Here is a 25,570-nt window from a genome sequence, read left to right on the forward strand (position 1 = left end):
TGAGGGAAGCTCAGCACTGAGGGGAAGCTCAGCACTGAGAGGATGCCTAGTACCCCCAGTACTGAGAGGAAACTCAGGCAGGTAGTAGGCTCTGGCAGATCCTGGCTAGCTGGTGGTTCTGGCAGATCCTGGCTGACTGGCGGATCCTGGCTAGCTGGTGGTTCTGGCAGATCCTGGCTGACTGGCGGATCCTGGCTGACTGGCGGATCCTGGCTGACTGGCGGATCTGGAAGATCCTGGCTGACTGGTGGATCCTGGCTGACTGGCGGATCTGGCTGCTCCATACAGACTGGCAGCTCTGGCTGCTCCATGCAGACTGGCAGCTCTGGCTGCTCCATGCAGACTGGCAGCTCTGGCTGCTCCATGCAGACTGGCAGCTCTGGCTGCTCCATGCAGACTGGCTGCTCCATGCAGACTGGCAGCTCTGGCTGCTCCATGCAGACTGGCAGCTCCATGCAGACTGACAGCTCCATGCAGACTGACAGCTCTGGCTGCTCCATGCAGACTGGCTGCTCCATGCAGACTGGCAGCTCTGGCTGCTCCATGCAGACTGGCTGCTCCATACAGACTGGCAGCTCTGGCTGCTCCATGCAGACTGACATCTCTGGCTGCTCCATGCAGACTGACAGCTCAGGCTGCTCCATGCAGGCAGGAGACTCTGGCAGCGCTGGAGAGGAGGAAGGCTCTGGCAGTGCTAAACAGGCGGGAGACTCCGGCAGCGCTGGAGAGGAGGAAGACTCTGATAGCGCTAGACAGGCGGGAGACTCCGGCAGCGCTGGAGAGGAGAAAGGCTCTGGCTGCGCTGAACAGGCGAGGCGCACTGAAGGCCTGGTGCGTGGTGCTGGCACTGGGTAGAGGACATGCACAGGAAGCCTGGTGCGGGGAGCTGCCACTGGAGGACTGGTGTGTGGAGGTGGCATTGGATAGACCGGACCGTGCAGGCGCACTGGAGCTCTTGAGCACCGAGCCTGCCCAACCTTACCTGGCTCGTTGCCCACTCTAGCCCGGCCAATACGAAGAGCTGGTATGTACCGCACCGGGCTATGCACCCGCACTGGAGACACCGTGCGCTCCACAGCTTAACACGGTGCCTGCCCGGTCTCTTTAGCCCCCCGGTAAGCACAGGAAGTTAGCGCAGGTCTCCTACCTGGCGTAGCCATACTCCCTGTGAGCCCCCCCCCCAATACATTTTTGGGGCTGACTCTCGGGCTTCCATCCGCGTTGCCGTGCTGCCTCTTCATTCCAGCGCCTCTCCGCTTTCGCCGCCTCCAGTTCTTCTTTGGGGCGGCGATATTCTCCAGGCTGTGCCCAGGGTCCTTTTCCGTCCAACATCGCCTCCCAAGTCCAGAAGTCCTTTGATCGCTGCTCCTCACGATAAACAGGGGGAGTTGGATCAGGTCTGAACCCTGACTCTGCCGCACTCTCCCTGAGCCCCCCCCCCCAAGAAATTTTTGGGGCTGACTCTCGGGCTTTCTTCTGCGCCACCGTGCTTTTCTCTTCGACTCCATTCTCCTATAGCCCTCTTCGCACTGCTCCAGCGAATCCCAGGCGGGCTCCGGCACTCTCTCTGGGTCGACCGCCCACCTGTCTATTTCCTCCCAAGTCGTATACTCTATACTCTTGCTGTCCATAACGTCCTCCCATGTCCATTCCTCTTTTCGCTGCTGTTGCTGTCGCTGCCTGTCACCACGCTGCTTGGTCCAGTTGTGGTGGGTGATTCTGTTACGGCTTTCTTCCGTCGAAGGAGAGTCGGACCAAAATGCAGTGTGGTTGAATCGAGACATCTTTAATAACGATGAAAACGAACAATACAAAACAACAAACGGAAATGTGAAAACCTATACAGCCTGTCTGGTGACAACTAACACAGAGACAGGAACAATCACCCACAAACACACAGTGAAACCCAGGCTACCTAAATATGGTTCCCAATCAGAGACAACGAGAATCACCTGACTCTGATTGAGAACCGCCTCAGGCAGCCATAGACTATGCTAGACACCCCCACTAGCCACAATCCCCAAAAAAAACATACATTTAAAAAAAAAAAACTACGAAAAAACCCCCATACATAAACACAACACAAAATAAACCCATGTCACACCCTGGCCTGACCAAATAATTATAGAAAACACAAAATACTAAGACCATGGCGTGACACTGCTTTGCTGCCTCAGGGCATGGACAGCTTGCTATCATCGATAGAAAAATGAATTCCCAAGTTTATCAAGACATTTGTCAGGATAATAAGGCTATCTGTTCACCAATTGAAGCACAACAGAAGTTGGGTGATACAACGACCCAATACAGAGAAGTAAATTTACAACTGAATGGCTTCAACACAAGATAATACGCCTTCTGGAGTGGCCCAGTCAGAGTCCCGACCTCAACCTGATTTAAAATGCAGTGGAATGACCTCGAGAGCCGTTCACACCAGACATCCTAAGAATATTGCTGAAAACTGAAACAGTTTTATAAAGAGGAATGGTCCAAAGTTCCTCCTGACAGTTGTGCAGGTCTGATCCGCAACTACAGAAAACGTTTGGTTGAGTTTATTGCGGCCAAAGGTGGGTCAACCGGTTATTAAATCCAAGGGTTCACATACTTTTCCCACCCTGCACTGTGAATGTTTACACAGTGTGTTCAATAAAGACATGAAAACATGTAATTGTTTGTGTGTTTAGTTTAAGCAGACTGTGTTTCTCTTTTGTTGTGACTTTTTTTTGGACCAAATTGTATGACCAATTTATGCAGGAATCCAGATAATTCCAAAGGGTTCACATACCTTTTCTTGCCACTGTAAGTTAAAAAATAAGTTACAAACAACGCAGAAAAATGAACAAAATAGCACAGTTGGTTACAGGCATGTAAAACGTCAGCCATCCTCTTCAGCGCCATCTTAACATGTTAGCTGTCATGGGCCTTTTGTACCTAGTCAGCTACAACAGTGCTCCACATTGGCAATTAAAGGAGGGTGTCTCCTTAAATGTTTTAGTAAAACTATTACATTTTGTGGGACAAATAAATGAGCTTATTTGTTCTGTGGAACATGAAACTAGACTGGACCCTCGTCCTCATTGGCTTGACTCCCTTAGGTCCTGAATAGGTTGCCATAACAACAGCGGTCAACAACTGCTAATCATGAACACAACGTTTGGTAAATATTTATGTTTACATTTTTGAATGGCTGTAAGTTTCATGTTGCAGTTAAAGGTGGGCTAAGATAACTGTCCCTTATTTTAAAGCAGATTTAAAATAATGTTTTACAGTTTGAATACAGAATTCACCTGAACTAAACAGACAAGGAGTCTATCTTACTGTGGGACCTTTTTGAGGAGTTGTTTTACTCTAGCTAGCTTGTTACAGTTGGAGTGTGGAGTACTCATGTTATTTGGGAGATCATATTTATATATTTGTCCCATCATGTCCTTGTCAAGTATCAGCTTAGCTTAGAACAAAATATATATATACAGTATACTGTATAGGAGTTTCTGGTATGATATGCACGGTTGGTTTCCTCATTTAAAGGTTGTGTGAGGTGCTGGCTATACAACACCTATCTGTCAGATAAGGAGAGGGTGAGAATGGAAGTCTATAAATAGGTGTGTAGTGTACCCTTGGCTCAGCTCCTAGAGGTAGATCTATTAGCCTTCTGTAGAAGCGGTGTTATGCTCCACTTAACCAGGCCATACAATAATGTCAATGTAAATGATGTAGCCAACTGTACAGGAAATATAGGCAGTGTAATGTATTACATCAGGGGTATAATTTCAATTTCAACTTTTCAAGGTGAATCTGTCGCTTAAGGGTTGTACCATCAGTCATATGGGCAGTGCTGTAGTATGGTCCGAATTGCACGTACGTCTTTTCCATAGGGGACTTCATTGTTGAGGAAGTCTTCCCAGTGCAAGCTGTTTGACCTGATTGACCTGCCTATGTTGTTTGACAATATCAGATCTCCTGACTGATCTTGTATGTGTTAAGTGCTTGCTGTTGCTTTGTATTGCTGCATGCATAAAGAAATAACTATGGAAGTCAATGCAATGATGAAGACTCCTCCCATCATTATCGACATAAGTATGGCAAGAGCTTAGAAGGCTTGGTTTTCCTCTAGTATTTCATTTCATTTTCTTGAAACAAATATTTCGCAATTTTTCTGTAAATGTTCTTTCTTTCATTTTTTACTTCTAAGTGTTCTCTGTTATGTCCATACTTCGCTCTGACAAGTGTGAAGTGTCTTTGATGCCACTCATGACAGCGTGATTGATGTATATGTATATTTTAGAAATACACTGAGTATCTGACATTGCATTGCAGGGCTCTACAGTGCGACCATTTTACAAGCATATGCGCCTAATATTTTGCTATGCGTCCTGGAATTTTAATTTAGGAGCACTAGTACGCCTACAAAAATGAAGGATTCTAGCTTTAATACTTTGTGTGTGCCTACATTTTAGAACTTAGGTGCACACGTGCTCCTTGTAAAAAACGTCAGCGTAGAGGCCTGCATTGTGTTGTATGGTTCCAAATACAATTTCACACTCAGATCAGTAAGTGTTCATTTCAAAGCATGTTGGTCTAATTCTCATGTTGTAATGGTTTAGATACCAAGAGTTAGGATACTGTAGAATCCTCTCCACTCAAACAAACCTAGAAAATGTGGCTCGTGCAGCCGCAGGGTAAGATATAGGTCATGGTAAGATGTAGGTCATGGTAAGATGTAGGTCATGCTACATACAGTACATATCTGCTTTGTGCACACTATTAAGATCATTTAGGCTCTCATTGTTCAACCTTTGCTACCTTGCTGTTGTTGATATGATCATATCATCTCCTTATTTCCGTATCTCAACAAACATGTATGCTTTTATTATCACCCCCCCCGCTAAGCATGTGACCTGCTAATGCCTAATATGTAAACCAGGGGTGGCCACCCCTTCTCCAGGAGAGGTACTGGGTGTGCAGGCTTTAACTCCAGCGCTGCTCTAATCTGACATAATCCAGTGATTTGACTAATTAGCTACTCACCATGCAGGACCTTGATTTGCGCTATCAGGTGTGTTTGTTAGTTAGTATAGAGCAGGGCTGGTGCTAAACCCTGTACACCCAGTAGCTCTCCAAGTGTAGGGTTATGAGGTCACCCTGATATAGAGCCCCCCCTCCCTCCCCACTGGCAGCTCAGTGACCATGTGACCCTGTTCTGTACCATCCATAGGTCAAACTGTGGTATGACAAAGTGGGCCATCAGCTAATAGTGACCATCCTGGGAGCCAAGGACCTGCCTTCTAGGGAAGATGGCCGCCCCAGGAACCCTTACGTCAAAATCTACTTCCTCCCTGACAGAAGGTAAGAGTAGAGACAGTAACTACAGAATGATCTAGCTAGCAGCATTTCACTTCATTCCATCTACAGCCATTGCTTAGTGGCTAGACCTATCCTTCAATATCCTCAAGTTGCCATTGGTTGAATGATACAGATTTGGGGCTCGCATGATAGTCTCACTGAATGTTGAATTTATGGTAAGAATATCTAATAATTGAATTTGGGGACATGTCACATTGCATTTAAACTGCTATCGTCACAAAGATCATCATGTGATCACATTGACCTACACCTTCACTGCGCTCAGAAAACCCCTTCTCAGACACATGGAAGTAATGATAGAAAGTTGAACAGGGCTCCAACATGACGCTCCCTCCCCAGCTCATCCCATTGTCCTGTGCTGTGTTGACCTGTTCGGGAGTCTTTTCTACCATGGTTGTAAATAAAAACAGTTTGAATTATTGTTCCTCCAGCGACAAAAGCAAGAGGAGAACAAAAACGGTAAAGAAATCCTTAGAGCCCAAATGGAACCAGACCTTTATGTATTCTCCTGTGCACCGGCGGGAGTTCCGTGAGCGCATGTTGGAGATCACCCTGTGGGACCAGGCCAGGGTCAGGGAGGAGGAAAGCCAGTTCCTGGGAGAGGTAAGCCTATCAATCTCTTTTTTTCCCTCATAGTTTTCTATTGTTTTATGGACAGAGACAGTCGGAAGGTAGTTAGAAAGACAGGTACAGAGGGACACGGAGACAAGGGGCTGAGGCTATATTTGTAACAAGATTCGGCAGCGCCACCACTTAACCAGACTCAGGCACTCATCCGTCTCTGATATAATACCAAACATACCCATCCAGTCAGGATTTGGACAGTAACTCTGATAGCTCAACTAATTCTACCAATAGGGTCAAGCTCTTGATAAAACCCTACATTCCATAGGAAGGATGACAGGCTACTGGGGGCTGATGTCATCGAACCATGATGTTTACTGTAACATCAGCACATACTCACATACTCTGTCCTCACTGCCAATAAGGTTACAGAATTCTGGTAACTTTCCCAGAATTCCTAGGTCTTCCAGAAATCCTCCCGGTTGGGGGGAATAAGAAGGAAATCCAGAATCTTCCAATCAGGATTGCTGGAAAACCTTATTTAAAAAAATGATGTTGGGCCATGCCTGTGTTGGTCTTGATCTGCTCTGGAATCTGGAATGAGTCCAGTTAGCAGTGGCTAGTGTGTTGAGGACTGTGAGTGTTTGTGTGTGTGTGTGTGTGCATGCACGCATGCTTGTTTGTGTGTGTGTGTGTGTAGTGACGCTGGTGTGTTTCTCCTTTAGATACTGATAGAGCTGGAGACAGCCCTGCTGGATGATGAGCCTCACTGGTACAAGCTGCAGACCCACGACGTGTCCTCCATGCCCCTCCCCCGCGCCTCGCCCAACCCCCAGCGCAGACAGCTCCACGGAGAGAGCCCCACGCGGAGGCTACCCATACAGAGTAGGTTACCCCTCTGCCCTAACATCCATAACCTGTATACTAGTCTATACTAGAACTGTGTAGGAAAGCTCCTGTCTGTTCGAACCCCAAACCTCAGGATAGGGAATGAGACATGAGTGTCAAACCAACCGTTCGCCTGATGATTTTGAAAAGCCAGTATGGTGGCTGGCAGGTGCCCTGTTACTGACGGTCTTTGCCTGTCTGCCAAAGCCTGAATGATTTATGAAGTATTTATTACTGTTAGTATGTTCATATGGTGTTTGTTTTCTTATCCCTCTCAACTCAACCTGATACTTACAGACAAGGGGCCGTATTCGTACAATTCAGGTAACAGCCCCCGCTTGTTGTTCCATGCTGCTCTCTCCACTGAGCTCTCTCTCCACTGAGCTCTCTCTCCACTGAGCTCTCTCTCCACTGAGCTCTCTCTCCACTGAGCTCTGTCTCCACTGAGCTCTGTCTCCACTGAGCTCTCTCTCCACTGAGCTCTCTCTCCACTGAGCTCTCTCTCCACTGAGCTCTCTCTCCACTGAGCTCTCTCTCCACTGAGCTCTCTCTCCACTGAGCTCTCTCTCCACTGAGCTCTCTCTCCACTGAGCTCTCTCTCCACTCAGTGTTGCTGTTCATACGAAGACTGTCTCTCCCCTCTGCTTCAGTCCTATTGTACTGTTCTCTACCTCCAAAGTGTTCTCTCACTCCACTCCTCCATTAGCTATTCCACAATTCCCTTTGATTCTCGCTATGCTCCCTCCCCTCTCCACCGCAGTCCTTAAACAAGATGGCTGGTCAGTCTCGGCCCGGCAGGTTTCAGTTTCCCAGTCCAGATCCGGGTGATTTAGCTCTATCAGAAGAGCTCTGTCCACTCCCCTGTTTGTCATTTGAATATGTTGACCACTTGTTTTCTCAGTGGAATGCATTGTCTCATCTCCCGCCAAATGCCAACATTTTCCCTTTGAAAAACATTATGATAATTGTGCTGTTTTTTTCTCTTCTTCTCCTCTGCTTGTGTCTGTTGTATCTGTTGTGTCTGTGTTTGTTGTGTCTGTGTTGTCTGTGTCTGTGGTGTCTGTTGTTGTCTGTGTCTGCTGGGTGTGAACTTGTATTTGCACTTGACAGATTTCTAATGTATGTAACCTGCACATGTATTTCCAACGCTAAGGCTTGAGATTATTGACCGTGTTAACTGAGTTTGTGTGTGTGTTAGGTGAAAGAGCTGATCGCTCTAAAACAAGAGCGTTAAAACAGTTTCAGCCCATCTGAGACGAGAGAGAGAGAGAGAGAGAGAGAGAGAGAGAGAGAGAGAGAGAGAGAGAGAGAGAGAGAGAGAGAGAGAGAGAGAGAGAGAGAGAGAGAGAGAGAGAGAGAGAGAGAGAGAGAGAGAGAGAGAGAGAGAGAGAGAGAGAGAGAGAGAGAGAGAGAGAGAGAGAGAGAGAGAGAGAGAGAGAGAGAGAGAGAGAGAGAGAGAGAGAGAGAGAGAGAGAGAGAGAGAGAGAGAGAGAGAGAGAGAGAGAGAGAGAGAGAGAGAGAGAGAGAGAGAGAGAGAGAGAGAGTCATTTCTGTAAAAGCCCAAGTGTCCCGTTGATTTAAGTTGACTGAACAGTGAAGAAGTCAGAAAAACAACCGAGTGCAGAGTGAGAGAGGGGACGACTCGGAATGAGGGAGGGAGTAGTTCTGAAAACGGTGGAGATGGTAGAATACCTCTCAGACTCCATCATCAGATGTACATTGAATGATGGAAATGTCAATTCAAAGCGCCACCGTGACAACATGGAAGCTATTGCCAATTAGGCTAGATGGAGAGGACCACACGATGTTGTTTACATCACATCCAACATCATGTCTCCCACTAGCTATATGTTACAGTTGTTCTCTTTAAATTAGACTTTATATCACACTATCTAAAATAGGCAGCTCCTACGTTGGTGGGGAAACCAGAAGAGGCAGACAGTATATTTCAGGAGAGTAAATGTAGGTCTTGGTTGCCTGTGTTGGTTATGAAGTGTGGTCAGTGATGGTCAATGTAAGGACGTGACTTTGAGATATAATACTGTTTAATAGTGTTCTGAAAATAAATAGTGTTCTATTTCTGTGTCTGCTGCTTTCCCTGACCATGTCCAGGACTGGGGCATTGGTCTACAACAACTGGACAACACTGGTGACAGATAGGACACAGGGCCATGGTCTGACCAGGGGAACTTCTATCCTTCTATCCTACTAACTTCTATCCTCCTCTTCTCTCCTTTCTCCATCTCTCCTCCAGGATCTCAGAGAATCAGCGACAGTGAGATCTCTGACTATGACTGTGAAGACGGTGTTGGGGTAGTGTCAGGTAAGATACTTCTGACAGAGTCACACATGAATAGTAATCACTATAATGTAAATGCAGCTAACTCAGGAGTAAACAGTATATGAACATACAAGCTACAAGTATGTCATGGTACTGTACTGGATCATATGATGTTTTAAAAGAAGGTAGCTAGCTAAGATACTGCAGCAGCTCTACAAGGAGCAGTGAGGTTCTTCTCCTTCCCTCTGCACTACTGTAGCTAGCTGCTCTCCTCGACACCGGCAGCAGGCGCCCACGCCAGTCTCAGCCTGCCGCTGCTGCACATTGAGAGGAAGAACTGTAGCAGGCCAGCACACAGACAGCTGTGTGTGTGTGTGTGTGTGTGTGTGTGTGTGTGTGTGTGTGTGTGTGTGTGTGTGTGTGTGTGTGATAGATGAGGAGGAAACCCTCCCACCTCTGTAACATTCTCATCAGCCCCTCTCTCACATCACAGCCTCCTCCCTCTCTATGCCCATAATAATATCCCTTCACTCAGTGGGAATTTCTCTCTCTCTCTCTCTCTCTCTTCTCTCTGTCTCCTCACCCTCTCTCTCTCTCTATATATATATATATATATATATATATATATATATATATATATATATATATATATATATATATATATATATATCTCTCTCTCTCATCTTCTCTCTGTCTCCTCACCCTCCCTCTCTCTCTCTCTCTATATCTCTCTCTCTATCTCTCTCTCTCTCTCTCTCTCATCTTCTCTGTCTCCTCACCCTCTCTCTCTCTCTCTATATATCTCTCTCTCTCCTCTCTGTCTCCTCACCCTCTCTCCTCTTTCCTCCACCCTTGTTTCCCAGAGATTTTTGCTAATCCCCTTTCCTCCTACCTTCTCCATATCAAACTACTGATACTATACTAAGGGAGAAGAGATGATAACTATTCACAGGAATAATAGATTGATTGTTTTTTTGAATTGGGATGCCACTGCTGTGGTTTTAACTAGGATAATGCAGTCATTCTTCTCTGCTGGCTCTGTCCTGTTAATTCGGATCTGAGCTTCTCTCCTCTATACACAGTATATATGCTTAACACACAGTTTCTAGTCATGTGTGACGCGGCTTGTCAAGAGAACCAATGAATGACATTGGGGTTGTGCACGTAAAGTAAGCTGATTGCAGAGCTGGGTGCTTAGTTACCCAACCCAGTGTTGGGCTGCTGATAGTTGGACTGCAGATGTTAGATAGTGAAATGTAGTGATGTCAGGTGGAATTGGTTTGATGTTTCTCTGTTTCCACTATAGTAAATATGTTTGATATTGTGTTATGCAGGACTTGATTGTGAATCATTTTAACATAATATTCATGCACATAATACTGTATATATGTTTCTTATCAGGATTCACTTCTATGTATAATTTGAAGGAATTCAGTTTTTCGCATGAAGGAATTCAGGTTTCACAATGCAGCAAACTCACTTTCAAACATATTTGGAAGAGAAAATGTAATGATTTGGAGATCATTGAAAAAAGTATCAAACTAAAGTGGCTGTGAAGGTGAACTTTTCCTCTCATATTTCATAATGTCTTGTGTTTCCTTGCTAATCCTACCTTTGATTCACTGTTACGTTTAACTCATTTTAATGTGCTATACACTCTATTGAATGTTAATCAACGTTAATGACGCAAAGCATTGACCTTAACCATGACCTTAACCATGCCTCCTGGCCATGGATGATTATTGAATAATGAACTCATTCAAGTTCGATGGACTAATCAGTCTAGCAGGGAAAAGTCATTATAATGTTTCTGATTTAAAAAAAAGCTATTTTCATGTTTAATGCAAAAATGTTAACCGCAATGACTTGAATCACATGAACATTGAGTTGAGACCAAGCCCTCATTTATTTGAATTTAGAGAGCCTCAGCATTTCAGCAGAAACTCAGCAGAACATTTGAAAGCCACCAACCATTATGCCACTGTGTGCAACTTCTGAAAAGTTTGAAAGAATCCTCTGAAAATAAATGTTGCCATAAATGTTGTTATTTGCATCAGTGTGTATGGTCAATAGGGAGGAAAGGTTGTAGCCTGGTACCAGATCAGTTTGTGCTGCCTTGCCAACTAGACAAGACAGTACACACCTATCTGGGGCCAGGTTAGAGAGGCTGCGCTCAGAACGATGAGTCTGTTTCTGAATGACTTCTGACATCACCCTCTCTCTCTGTATCTCTGTTTCTCTCTGTTTCTGTCTCTCTCTGTTTCTCTCTCTGTTTCTCTCTGTTTCTCTCTCTTTCTCTCTTTCTGTTTCTCTCTCTCTCTTTCTGTTTCTGTCTCTCTCTGTTTCTCTCTCTGTTTCTCTCTATCTCTCTCTGTTTCTCTCTCTCTCTTTCTGTTTCTGTCTCTTTCTGTTTCTGTCTCTCTCTGTTTCTCTCTCTGTTTCTCTCTCTTTTCTCTCTGTTTCTCTCTGTTTCTCTCTCTGTTTCTCTCTGTTTCTCTCTTTCTCTCTTTCTGTTTCTCTCTTTCTCTCTTTCTGTTTCTCTCTCTTTCTGTTTCTGTCTCTCTCTGTTTCTCTCTCTGTTTCTCTCTCTGTTTCTCTCTGTTTCTCTCTGTTTCTCTCTCTGTTTCTCTCTGTTTCTCTCTTTCTCTCTTTCTGTTTCTCTCTCTCTTTTCTGTTTCTGTCTCTCTCTGTTTCTCTCTCTGTTTCTCTCTATCTCTCTCTGTTTCTCTCTCTGTTTCTCTCTCTGTTTCTCTCTATCTCTCTCTGTTTCTCTCTTTCTCTCTTTCTGTCTCTCTCTGTTTCTCTCTCTGTTTCTCTCTGTTTCTCTCTATCTCTCTCTGTTTCTCTCTCTGTTTCTCTCTCTGTTTCTCTCTTTCTGTTTCTCTCTCTGTTTCTCTCTGTTTCTCTCTATCTCTCTCTGTTTCTCTCTCTGTTTCTCTCTCTGTTTCTCTCTTTCTCTCTTTCTGTTTCTCTCTCTTTCTGTTTCTGTCTCTCTCTGTTTCTCTCTCTGTTTCTCTCTCTGTTTCTCTCTGTTTCTCTCTGTTTCTCTCTCTGTTTCTCTCTGTTTCTCTCTGTTTCTCTCTCTGTTTCTCTCTGTTTCTCTCTTTCTCTCTTTCTGTTTCTCTCTTTCTCTCTTTCTGTTTCTCTCTTTTCTGTTTCTGTCTCTCTCTGTTTCTCTCTCTGTTTCTCTCTCTGTTTCTCTCTCTCTCTGTTTCTCTCTCTGTTTCTCTCTGTTTCTCTCTCTTTCTCTCTTTCTGTTTCTCTCTCTCTCTTTCTGTTTCTGTCTCTCTCTGTTTCTCTCTCTGTTTCTCTCTATCTCTCTCTGTTTCTCTCTCTGTTTCTCTCTCTGTTTCTCTCTCTCTCTCTCTGTTTCTCTCTTTCTCTCTTTCTGTTTCTCTCTGTTTCTCTCTCTGTTTCTCTCTGTTTCTCTCTCTCTCTTTCTGTTTCTCTCTCTGTTTCTCTCTCTGTTTCTCTCTATCTCTCTCTGTTTCTCTCTCTGTTTCTGTTTCTCTCTCTCTGTTTCTGTTTCTCTCTGTTTCTCTCTCTGTTTCTCTCTATCTCTCTCTGTTTCTCTCTGTTTCTCTCTCTGTTTCTCTCTCTGTTTCTCTCTCTGTTTCTCTCTCTCTGTTTCTCTCTATCTCTCTCTGTTTCTCTCTCTGTTTCTCTCTCTGTTTCTCTCTCTGTTTCTCTCTCTGTTTCTCTCTATCTGTTTCTCTCTATCTCTCTCTGTTTCTCTCTCTGTTTCTCTCTCTGTTTCTCTCTATCTCTCTCTGTTTCTCTCTGTTTCTCTCTCTCTTTCTGTTTCTCTCTCTGTTTCTCTCTCTGTTTCTCTCTATCTCTCTCTGTTTCTCTCTCTGTTTCTGTATCTCTGTTTCTCTCTCTGTTTCTCTCTGCCTCTCTCGTTCCCCCTTTCTCTCTGCCTCTCTCATTCCCCCTTTCTCTCTGTCTCTCTTTCTGTCTCTCTCTCGCTCCAGACTACCGGCAGAACGGCAGGGACCTTCATAGTTCCACGTTGTCTGTCCCAGAGCAGGCGATGTCATCCAACCACTGCTCGCGGTCGGCAGACATGAACCGTGCGCGGTCGCGGTCCCCCAGCGTTCCCCCTCCACAGAGGTAACTCTCCCGCCTCACTTGTCCCCTGTCCAACCCAGCATCTCAAGTTGTATCCCTTCCTCAAAAACACCACACTGGGATCTGAGAACCCCTTTAAGCGGTATCTCTGTGATAGTTGTCTTGATTGTAGAACGTTTAACCCATATAAATGATACTGGGATCTCACTCACACTGACAGTGGTTGCATTAAGGTGAGTAGGTGCATCCCCGAGCCACTAGGGGACACTGTGGGGAGTTTGTACTGTGACTGTACCGTACTAGGGGGGTGATCCAGTGATTCTGTTGTATACAGCAGAAGCCTGGACCCCGGCTATGACATTGACCCCGCCTCATCTCAGTACAGCTCCTCCAGTAGAGTGGACCGGCGCAGTGTGTCCGATGACCACCACTCACCTGACAGGTAGATACCCCTGTCTCACACAGCTTGACACAGCCTAACACAGCCCCACACAACCTCACACAGCCTCACACACCAGCTGCTGCAGACAACACAACCAACTGCGACTGACAGGGTTCCAACCCGGGTTGTCTGCGAGCCACAAGACTGTGTAACTGTTAGACCTCTGAGCTAAAGCCTAGGCATTAGCTCGGGAGCTAACCCAAGTGTCCAGGTCTCAGGCGCGGTTACTAATCACATGAGCGTGGTTTCACTGAACTGCCTCCGTTACACAACCTTACACCTGTGTAATCTGCCTGATGCTTTCACACCAAGAACTGCTATACGGATATCTCACCAAGTGCTCACAAGTCAACCTGTCCCTTTCCCCAACCTGTCCCTTTCCCCAACCTGTCCCTTTCCCCAACCTGTCCCTTTCCCCAACCTGTCCATTTCCTCAACCTGTCCCTTTCCCCAACCTCTCCATTTCCCCAACCTCTCCATTTCCTCAACCTGTCCATTTCCCCAACCTGTCCATTTCCCCAACCTGTCCATTTCCCCAACCTGTCCCTTTCCCAACCTGTCCCTTTCCCCAACCTGTCCATTTCCCCAACCTGTCCATTTCCCCAACCTGTCCCTTTCCCCAACCTCTCCATTTCCCCAACCTCTCCATTTCCTCAACCTGTCCCTTTCCCCAACCTCTCCATTTCCCCAACCTCTCCATTTCCTCAACCTGTCCATTTCCCCAACCTGTCCATTTCCCCAACCTGTCCCTTTTCCGTGAACTCCAATATCCTCTCTGATGTTCTGCATTAGGTGGATCTTGAACTAACCTCTTCTCTTCTTTGTGTTGAAATTGTGTTGCCTTATGAATACTGAGAGGGGATCATTAACTCCGGTGCTCAGATTCATTAGAATCAAAATGGAGGTATCCCAAATGGCACCCTATTCCCTATAAAAGTGTACTACTTTTCCTATAAAAGTGTACTACTTTTCCTATAAAAGTGTACTACTTTTCCTATAAAAGTGTACTACTTTTGAACATGGCCCATAGTTTCAAGTTTTATTAGTCATACGGGGATACTCATGGTATACATCGTCCAATGAAATGCTTAAGTTCCTTCTCGACAACGCAACAACAATAAGAAATAATAAAAGATAAGAATAAGGCTCTGGTCAAAGGTAGTGCACTATGTAGGGAATAGGGTGCCATTTGGGACGCAGGCCATATAACTACATTTTAAACACAGGCCAATTTACTGGAGGTTATGGTGGATCATTATATATGGATAGATTCTAGTCACCATATGACTAGAATGTCAATATACTGTAGATAGATTACAGTGACCATAGAACCAAACACATACCAATCACCCTTTAATGAGTGTAGTTATAGAGTTTAATAGCAGCTGTGAGAGGGAACTAAACTACATTATAAACTGGGTGGTTTGAGTCCTGAATGCTGATTGGCTGACAGCCATGGTGTATTAGACCGTATACCACGGGTATGAGAAAACATGTATTTGTACTGCTCTAATTACGTTGGTAACAAGTTTATAATAGCAATAAGGCGCCTCAGGGGTTTGTGGTATATGGACAGTATACCACGGCTAAGGGCTATGTCCAGGAACTCCATGTTGCGTTGTGCATAAAACAGCCCTTAGCTGTGGTATATTGTCTATATACCACACCTCCTCGGGCCTTATTGCTTAAATATAACACCACTGTCTCTCCTACTGTTCCTCGTGCTGGAACCTTTTTCTGCATCCCAAATGGGATGCATTCACTGTAGAGTGTACTACTTTTCACCAGAGCCCTATGAGCACTGGTCAAAAGTAGTGTAATATAGGGTGCCATTTTTGACATATCCTGTGTTTGTCTGGGGCCATGTGGTGTTGTGATGTTCCTTCCTCCACCACACCTGAGACTATAGAAATAGAATCTCCAGAATGGACAACCCCACTCAAGTCATTACCCATCAGTGTACTGTTAAATTGCTGTGGTCTGAGGGGCCTTCCCCATTCTAGTCATACCGTTTGTCCCGCAATAACACCAACAACAGCCCAGCGTCTCAGACATACAGCTCAGCCTTGGCACAGTTCTCTTCTCCTTACTTACCTCCTCAAGGCATCCAATTAAGTTTATTTGATATTTCTGAGGCGAGGATGGCTGAGGCAGCCTAAATCAGGGCCAGACACTGGAAATGCACTTATCTTGATTGTGTGTGACAGACAGTTGCTCACTAAGACTGTATTTCAGCTTCCCCTTAATCAACTACTGCTGTTATTTATTGAAAACAGGAGGAAACAGGAAATGAGTCATGATGTGCATACCAAACGGCACCACAACGTCAAAAGTAGTGCACTATAAAGGGAATAGGATTCCATTTGGGATGCCCCCATAGAGAATTTGGAAATTACCCCAGTCTACCTCTAAATAATAGTAATACTTTCTTACATCATTATTTTGGTGAATTTACATTTTTTAGATGTTGTTTATATTGCCTATGTGTTATTTTGTTTTGAAATCCAACAACATATTAATTGTTGGTGTAACAGCAGCATGTGTGTTACAGTACAAAACAGTAAATTAGGAGCGCTTCATCATGCATCTCAATGGGTTTTCTAACCTGAGGAAGGACTGCACCAATATCCTCTCCTCTTCCATGGTTGTACTCCCCCCTTCTCTCCTCCAACACTGTACATCTCTCTCTCTCGCTCTCTCTCTCTGTCTCTCTCTCTCTCTGTCTCTCTCTCTCTGTGTCTCTCTCTCTCTCTCTCTGTCTCTCTCTCTCTGTGTCTCTCTCTCTCTCTCTCTGTCTCTCTCTCTCTGTGTCTCTCTCTCTCTCTGTGTCTCTCTCTCTCTCTCTCTCTCTCTCTGTCTCTCTCTTTCTCTCTCTCTCTCTGTCTCTCTCTCTCTCTCTCTCTCTCTCTCTCTCTGTCTCTCTCTCCTCTCTGTCTCTCTCTCTCTCTCTCTCTCTCTCTCTCTCTGTGTCTCGCTCTCTCTCTCCCTGTGTCTCTCTCTCTGTCTCTCTCTGTGTCTCTCTCTCTCTCTCTCTCTCTCTGTGTCGCTGTCTCTCTGTCTCTCTCTCTCTCTCTCTCTCTCTCTCTCTGTGTCTCTCTCTCTTTCTCTCTCTCTCTCTCTGTGTCTCTCTCTCTTTCTCTCTCTCTCTCTCTCTGTGTCTCTCTCTCTTTCTCTCTCTCTCTCTGTGTCTCTCTCTCTTTCTCTCTCTCTCTCCCTGTGTGTCTCTCTCTCTTTCTCTCTCTCTCTCCCTGTGTCTCTCTCTCTCTCTCTCCCTGTGTCTCTCTCTCTCCCTGTGTCTCTCTTTCTCGCTATCTCTCTCTCTCCCTATGTCTCCCTGTGTTCTCCCTCCCCATTCAGCCACATCCAACCATGTCTCTGTTTTCTCCCTTCATGTCTCGCAGCCATTTTCTCACCCTACCTCGATCCAGACGCTGTCAACCTAGTGATGATCATCAGAAGGAACCCAGGTAGACTTTTACCTGACAGTGCATGTTCCTCCCTCCATCACACCCTCCACTCCGCCCCCTGTCTGTCTATAGGAAGCTGCTGGCCCCTATCAACTGTCCCCTTCAAGCCTGTGTTGGTTTAATGTCAATGGCGCACAAACCTATCCACTTCACAATCCAAGCCAATGCTATTGACGACACAATGTGTGGTGTGGTGTGGGCAGCCAGGTATATATTTCTCCCTTCTCGGACAAATATACTGTATATGCATCAGTGTAGTGTGTAGCCTTTTGTAGTCAGTAGAATTAAACAGGTGAGACACTCTATGGCCCATAGACTCTTTGAAAAAAAGGTGCTATCTAGAACCTAAAAGGGTTCTTCGGCTGTCCCCATAGAAGAACACTTTGAAGAACCCTTTCTGGTTCCAGGTAGAACCCGTTTTGGTTCCAGGTAGAACCGTTTTTGGTTCCATGTAGAACCCTTTCCCCAGACGATTCTATATGGATCCAAAAAGGTATACACTTCATCCATACAGTATCGGGATCACTCCTCCACTCAGTCACCCCTCATTTCAGCTTCATAAACACATATACATATCCTCTCTCCACATACTTTTCATACATTTGCCATAGTTTCATCATTGATTACATATCTTTATTGGTAGACAAATACATAGCCAGCTATTTGTTATTTTCGATTGTACCCTGAGATATACCTCAAAGAAACTAGCTTGTCAATACTGTGAAATGGATGTGTCCTGTTGTTTTTTTTCTGTTTGTGAAGAGTCGTCCAACAGAGGTAGTTCCCCCTGCCCAGTGCCCACCCTGTTTTGTACCACTGTATATATCAGTATATGAATCCTATATATCTGATATACACTCCTTATGGTGGCTACCCATCCACAGCGGTCAAGGTGGATGTTGTGTTTGGATCAAACCACAAGAGAATAGTAGAGGTACAGAGAGTTGGTGCGTCCCTATCAACTGTCCCCTTAACAGTCTGCAGAGAGTTGGTGCGTCCCTATCAACTGTCCCCTTAACAGCCTACAGAGAGTTGGTGCGCCCCTATCAACTGTCCCCTTAACAGCCAACAGAGAGTTGGTGTGTCCCTATCAACTGTCCCCTTAACAGTCTACAGAGAGTTGGTGCGCCCCCATCAACTGTCCCCTTAACAGTCTGCAGAGAGTTGGTGCGCCCCATCAACTGTCCCCTTAATAGCCTACAGAGAGTTGGTTCGCCCCCATCAACTGTCCCCTTAACAGTCTGCAGAGAGTTGGTGCGCCCCCATCAACTGTCCCCTTAATAGCCTACAGAGAGTTGGTTCGCCCCCATCAACTGTCCCCTTAACAGTCTACAGAGAGTTGGTGCCCCCTATCAACTGTCCCCTTAACAGTCTACAGAGAGTTGATGCGCCCCCATTAACTGTCCCCAACAGTCTGCAGAGAGTTGGTGTGTCCCTATCAACTGTCCCCTTAACAGTCTACAGAGAGTTGGTGCGCCCCCATTAACTGTCCCCAACAGTCTGCAGAGAGTTGGTGTGTCCCTATCAACTGTCCCCTTAACAGTCTACAGAGAATTGGTGCGCCCCCATTAACTGTCCCCAACAGTCTGCAGAGAGTTGGTGTGTCCATATCAACTGTCCCCTTAACAGTCTACAGAGAATTGGTGCGCCCCCATTAACTGTCCCCAACAGTCTGCAGAGAGTTGGTGTGTCCCTATCAACTGTCCCCTTAACAGTCTACAGAGAATTGGTGCGCCCCCATTAACTGTCCCCAACAGTCTGCAGAGAGTTGGTGTGTCCCTATCAACTGTCCCCTTAACAGTCTACAGAGAGTTGGTGCGCCCCTATCAACTGTCCCCTTAACAGTCTACAGAGAGTTGGTTCGCCCCCATCAACTGTCCCCTTAACAGTCTACAGAGAGTTGGTGCGCCCCATTAACTGTCCCCAACAGTCTGCAGAGAGTTGGTGCGCCCCATCAACTGCCCCCAACAGTCTGCAGAGAGTTGGTGCGCCCCCATCAACTGCCCCCAACAGTCTGCAGAGAGTTGGTGCGCCCCCATCAACTGCCCCCAACAGTCTGCAGAGAGTTGGTGCGCCCCCATCAACTGCCCCCAACAGTCTGCAGAGAGTTGGTGCGCCCCCATCAACTGCCCCCAACAGTCTACAGAGAGTTGGTGCGCCCCCATCAACTGCCCCCAACAGTCTGCAGAGAGTTGTTGCGGTTCCATCAGTTGTCCCCAGGGTCATGTGAAAACCAGGTTTCATCCACAGGTTCATGACCTTCTCTCTCTCTCTCTCTGTCCCACATGACCAACCTGGTATTAAGGTATTCTTAAAACACACATTGACTCCCTCTGACCGCTCTCTTTTCGCCAGCCGCAACCACCGCATATCCAACATCAGTCGAGAAGAGGCTGTCAGGTTACTGCGCTCCACTAGGATGTCCCGAGCCCACTCAGAGGGCGCGTACTCCTCCTCTGCTTCCGTCGACTATGACTACAAGAGGTATTCACATTACAGTGTCTCTACGTATATATCCACAGTCAGCCATTTTGTGGGTCTTTTTCTCTGTAGTCGTCTGTATGACATTAAAACATTTTCTATGTGATTGTATAAAGGTGATGAACCCCACGTGATATCCTGGGTGATATCCTGGGTGATATCCTGGGTGATATCTGGTTCTGGAGCATGTCATCACAGCTCTGCTCAAGTTGTGTACTAGACCCATAAACCACACAACTTCCTCCAATTACTGTGTAATATAGAGGCTGCTGCGAGCTCTCGTGTCTCCACATCGGTTGTGACACGTATCGTACTCTGTTGATGTTTTGTTGTCATGCCTACTTGTCTACCATCAGTGGTAAGATGACAAGTTGTGTTTGTGATCAGTGGTGTCCTGTTTGTATCTGGGTAAATAAAGGCTGGCTGGTCATTGGTAGCTCTGATGCTCAGCTCTGCAGGTAATACTGTATAAGGGCTGCATTGAACAAAAGGACACATGGCCTTTTGATGCTGCTGGTGGTAATGGGATGTTTACCTTTCCTTTATTAATGCACGGTTGTCTCTCTAACATTACCTCCACCATCTTGGATGGCCTGGATCATTATCAACAGTGGTTAACTGTATGTCTGCAGTTTGATTTGATCTGGCCCTCTCTGTCTTCAAACCATGTCATTTTCATTGTGATGAAGGCCAATCTGAAGAAGGAGAACTGCCTAGCCATTTCTCCATGCTGACTCTGAGGGTCTGTCTGTTTCTCTTCTGTCCTGGACCTGAGTGACTTTCTCTATGCTAAGAGTGCTAAGTATGGGAAGCTCAGCACTGCCCCATGCCCAGGCTGTTCCAGCCCTTTGATGGCCTAGGTTCAGGCTCAGGTTCCCCCCAGGTGCGTGTGCCAGGCCCAATGTTGTGATGTGCAAGTTCAGCGGGCTGGGCCGAGCCGAGTACTCCCAAATGACGCCCTAGTCCTAATATAATGCAATACTTTTGACCAGAGTCCTATGGGCCCTGGTAAAATGTAGTGCACTAAATAGAGAATAGGGTGTCATTTGGAACGCAACGTCACACTCTCAGCACCCCCTGGAGAAATGCTGCAAATAGCTCCTCCTGGGCTCCCATCGCTGCCATCTGGCTGTCAGTCAAAAACCACACGCCGCGCATTTTCTCTCCAGGAGAAAAAAAATGATGAGTCGTCAGAACTGAGGCAGCGCAACTGACTTTATTAAAGTGTCACAAAGTTTCCCTGAGCGAGGCTGCGGCCCAGATAGCTTCACTCTCTCTGACTGTCTGTAGATTGGCAGGGAGATGAATGGTTCTCACGTCCCATGGCAGTAACACAGTCACAGAGGAGAGGAGATGTCCCTTCCACTCCCATTCCAACTGTGTGCCTTCTCTTTCTGCTATAGCCAGAACCATTAGGAGAGAGACAGAGGGAGGAAGAGAGGCGGAGGGAGAGTCAGAGGGAGAGAGACGGAGGGAGAGTCAGAGGGAGAGTCAGAGAGACGGAGGGAGGGAGAGTCAGAGAGACGGAGGGAGGGAGAGTCAGAGAGACGGAGGGAGGGAGAGTCAGAGACGGAGGGAGAGTCGGAGGGAGAGTCAGAGAGACGGAGGGAGAGTCGGAGGGAGAGTCAGAGAGACGGAGGGAGGGAGAGTCAGAGAGACGGAGGGAGGGAGAGTCAGAGAGACGGAGGGAGGGAAAGTCAGAGAGACGGAGAGGTAGAGTCGGAGAGGGAGAGACGGAGAGGGAGAGACGGAGAGGTAGAGTCGGAGAGGTAGAGTCGGAGAGGTAGAGTCGGAGAGGTAGAGTCGGAGAGGTAGAGTCGGAGAGGTAGAGTCGGAGAGGTAGAGTCGGAGAGGTAGAGTCGGAGAGGTAGAGTCGGAGAGGGAGAGACTGAGAGGGAGAGACGGAGAGTCGGAGAGACGGGGAGGGAGAGTCGGAGAGACGGGGGAGGGAGAGTTGGAGAGACGGAGAGGGAGAGTCGGAGAGACGGGGAGGGAGAGTCGGAGAGACGGGGAGGGAGAGTCGGAGAGACGGAGAGGGAGAGACGGAGAGACGGGGAGGGAGAGTCGGAGAGACGGGGAGGGAGAGTTGGAGAGACGGAGAGGGAGAGTCGGAGAGACGGGGAGGGGGAGTCGGAGAGACGGGGAGGGAGAGTCGGGGAGACGGAGAGGGAGAGACGGAGAGACGGGGAGGGAGAGTCGGAGAGACGGGGAGGGAGAGTCGGAGAGACGGGGAGGGAGAGTCGGAGAGACGGAGAGGGGAGTCGGAGAGACGGGGAGGGAGAGAGAGAGAGGGGGAGTCAGAGAGGGAGAGACGGAGAGGGAGAGTCGGAGAGACGGGGAGGGAGAGTCGGAGAGACGGGGAGGGAGAGTCGGAGAGACGGGGAGGGAGAGTCGGAGAGACGGGGAGGGAGAGTCGGAGAGATGGAGAGGGGGAGTCGGAGAGGGAGAGACGGAGAGGGAGAGTCAGAGAGACGGAGAGGGAGAGTCAGAGAGACGGAGAGGCTCAGAGCCCCGGGTGAGTCGCTGCGGCCCCTGAGAACAGGTCCCTGCCAGCACAGTAGATCTAGACAGTGACCTTGGATAGACGCCATGCTTCTCACACTGTTAGCTGTAGAACTAGACTAAGGTATTTGACTGTGTCCCGAATGGCATCCTACTCCCTTTATAGAGGACTACTTTTGACCAGGGCCCACAGGGTTAAGATGGCAAGTCTATATTGAGTGGGACCTCATATTGTAGCTGCTTCAGTAGATGTATAGTTTTAGCAGGAGGAATGCAGTGGGAGACAAGGTAATAACAGTGTAGATGTTACAGTAGATGTATAGTTTTAGCAGGAGGAATGCAGTGGGAGACAGGTAATAACAGTGTAGATGTTACAGTAGATGTATAGTTTATAGTTTTAGCAGGAGGAATGCAGTGGGAGACAAGGTAATAACAGTGTAGATGTTACAGTAGATGTATAGTTTTAGCAGGAGGAATGCAGTGGGAGACAAGGTAATAACAGTGTAGATGTTACAGTAGATGTATAGTTTTAGCAGGAGGAATGCAGTGGGAGACAAGGTAATAACAGTGTAGATGTTACAGTAGATGTATAGTTTTAGCAGGAGGAATGCAGTGGGAGACAAGGTAATAACAGTGTAGATGTTACAGTAGATGTATAGTTTTAGCAGGAGGAATGCAGTGGGAGACAGGTAATAACAGTGTAGATGTTACAGTAGATGTATAGTTTTAGCAGGAGGAATGCAGTGGGAGACAAGGTAATAACAGTGTAGATGTTACAGTAAATGTATAGTTTTAGCAGGAGGAATGCAGTGGGAGACAGGTAATAACAGTGTAGATGTTACAGTAGATGTATAGTTTTAGCAGGAGGAATGCAGTGGGAGACAAGGTAATAACAGTGTAGATGTTACAGTAGATGTATAGTTTTAGCAGGAGGAATGCAGTGGAAGACAAGGTAATAACAGTGTAGATGTTACAGTAGATGTATAGTTTTAGCAGGAGGAATGCAGTGGGAGACAAGGTAATAACAGTGTAGATGTTACAGTAGATGTATAGTTTATAGTTTTAGCAGGAGGAATGCAGTGGGAGACAGGTAATAACAGTGTAGATGTTACAGTAGATGTATAGTTTATAGTTTTAGCAGGAGGAATGCAGTGGAAGACAAGGTAATAACAGTGTAGATGTTACAGTAGATGTATAGTTTTAGCAGGAGGAATGCAGTGGAAGACAAGGTAATAACAGTGTAGATGTTACAGTAGATGTATAGTTTTAGCAGGAGGAATGCAGTGGGAGACAGGTAATAACAGTGTAGATGTTACAGTAGATGTATAGTTTATAGTTTTAGCAGGAGGAATGCAGTGGGAGACAAGGTAATAACAGTGTAGATGTTACAGTAGATGTATAGTTTTAGCAGGAGGAATGCAGTGGAAGACAAGGTAATAACAGTGTAGATGTTACAGTAGATGTATAGTTTTAGCAGGAGGAATGCAGTGGAAGACAAGGTAATTACAGTGTAGATGTTACAGTAGCACCGGTGCTGTAGTCGATCTAACTAGACTTTTAATGTTTCTACTGTACAACAAAGGTGTGCAAAGTATTATCTGAGTATATACTGTTTGAATTAGTATTTTGACCGGTTTGAAATCCCAAGGGAATATCCTGAACAGTAGAGAGAGAGAGAGAGCGAGCTATGGTGAACTACATTATTCATCACAACACACCTCTAGTAAGTAACAAGTCGTTAGATTCCGACATCTCCTTCACTGTTCAACGCCATAAGTCTCTGGACATAACGACCTGAGGTTCGTAGACCACGAATGATTATGATGATGGTCACCATCGTTAAAGTCTCAGGCAACGTAAGGTCGTTCACTGGCTGATGAAGTGGCTGTGTTGCGATTGGCTAGTGTGACCCGAATGCTGTGTTGCGATTGGCTAGCCTACAGCATCAGGAGTGACCGCTTTGTTGCAATTGGCAGCTTTACAACAGGAAGCAGGAAGCATAGCCTCTGTTGGACAACTTTTCACTCTTAACATTTCACTATTTAACTGTGCTGCCACCGTGTCCTCTGTGTTTGTGTTTGTTTCTGGTTTTGCAAATGCTGCTCATGTCAGATGATCATCCACATCTGGTCTAAGTAAGGTATTTTTCTTCATGAGCAACGACAATGATTCGTCTAACTGATATGACCTGATTTTCAGATGTACACATTCTATTGAGAGGTAATGACACTTACTGCCTATGAAGACACTTATGGAACAACACGATACAAAACAACAGCAAATTCATGTTTTTATTGTACATAATGATACTGTGTAGATTTTCTTGTATACACGGTGTACGTATGTGAAATGCATTTTATTCCATTTTATTTCCAAACTACTCGAAAGTGCCAAAAATATATTTTCTTTGTCTTTTTCCAACTAGATTTCAGTTGCATTTTACAATGGCAGGGCGGAGACAGCTTTCGGCATGTACCTTGCAGGAGTATAGTAAGCTAGTAGGCTGAATGGAAACCAACCAACACATGCTAATCCACGATTCTCTCACATCTCACCCAGTGTCTTTCACTCACAGACAGATTCCAAAGGGCCTCCCACTCACTCACTCAGTCACCTACCACAGATGAGGGACACATTGTCCCCTGCCTGTCCCTGTCCCTCCCTGTCACACCTGCTATGTCCTGTTCCTACTCTACTGTAGGTGCCAGCAGGGCCCTATGGGGCTCAGTCCAGGGACCCAGGGCATGTATCACTCTGCTGTAGGTGCCAGCAGGGCCCTATGGGGCCCAGTCCAGGGACCCAGGGCATGCATCACTCTGCTGTATCATGTCACCTGATCATCAGCAGCAGCTTCCTTCCCTTCTCTCAATAACGTGTTGCAGGAACCACGGAGCCGTTGACAGGCATGTGTATCACAGCAGGTCCAGGTCAGCTGACCAGCGTCCCGCGCTAGAGCGCACCACCACCTCCCGCTCGCGGTCCACGGAGCGGCCTGACTCCGCCCTCATGAGGTCCATGCCGTCTTTACCCTCCGGACGCTCCGCCCCTCCCTCACCTGCCTTAACGAGGTGACCAGACAGACACATCTACAGGAGGCTGGTGTCACTATAAATCAGACGATGGCCTCATTGTATTGGCTGGAATGGAATTCATGGATTGGAATCAAACGCATGGGTTTGATGTGTTTCATACGTTTCCATTTCTGCCATTGCAGCCGTTACAATGAGGCCATCCTCCGATTTCTCCTCCCACCAGCCTCCACTGCATAGCTACTGCCCCACCAATCCAAAGAATAACAACCACCACCCACCCCTCTCTCTGCCTGTCTCACTGCAACCAACCACCAACCCCCCACCACCCACCCAGCATCCAATCAGCATCCAGCCAGCTCACCACTTTATCATTTACTCCGCCCCCCCTCCTAAAGCAACGAATGGTGCTGCATTTCCTTCCCCATCCCAGACTGGTAGTAGATTAGATAGTAACTCATTTTGTTTTTGGAACACACTA

General features: G+C 46.6%; 1 protein-coding gene across 36 annotated transcripts in view; it reads left to right on the forward strand.

Moving 5' to 3' along the window:
- Positions 1–25,570, forward strand: part of LOC112222529 (regulating synaptic membrane exocytosis protein 2-like) — a 223,015-nt gene that overhangs the window by 130,062 nt on the left and 67,383 nt on the right. For 11 of the 36 annotated variants that reach the window (XM_042304741.1, XM_042304747.1, XM_042304748.1 and 8 more), the window contains 8 exons: positions 5,216–5,346; positions 5,775–5,967; positions 6,654–6,813; positions 9,071–9,139; positions 13,072–13,210; positions 13,503–13,610; positions 19,433–19,561; positions 24,943–25,128. In XM_042304741.1, the coding sequence (XP_042160675.1) occupies positions 5,216–5,346; positions 5,775–5,967; positions 6,654–6,813; positions 9,071–9,139; positions 13,072–13,210; positions 13,503–13,610; positions 19,433–19,561; positions 24,943–25,128 (1,115 nt within the window). Of the gene's footprint in view, positions 1–5,215; positions 5,347–5,774; positions 5,968–6,653; positions 6,814–9,070; positions 9,140–13,071; positions 13,211–13,502; positions 13,611–17,011; positions 17,078–19,432; positions 19,562–24,942; positions 25,129–25,570 lie in introns of all 36 variants that reach the window. The other 25 variants (XM_042304769.1, XM_042304765.1, XM_042304771.1 and 22 more) reach the window with 11 other exon arrangements.

This window comes from Oncorhynchus tshawytscha, linkage group LG23 (assembly GCF_018296145.1).
Source record: "Oncorhynchus tshawytscha isolate Ot180627B linkage group LG23, Otsh_v2.0, whole genome shotgun sequence".
NCBI lineage: Eukaryota > Metazoa > Chordata > Actinopteri > Salmoniformes > Salmonidae > Oncorhynchus > Oncorhynchus tshawytscha.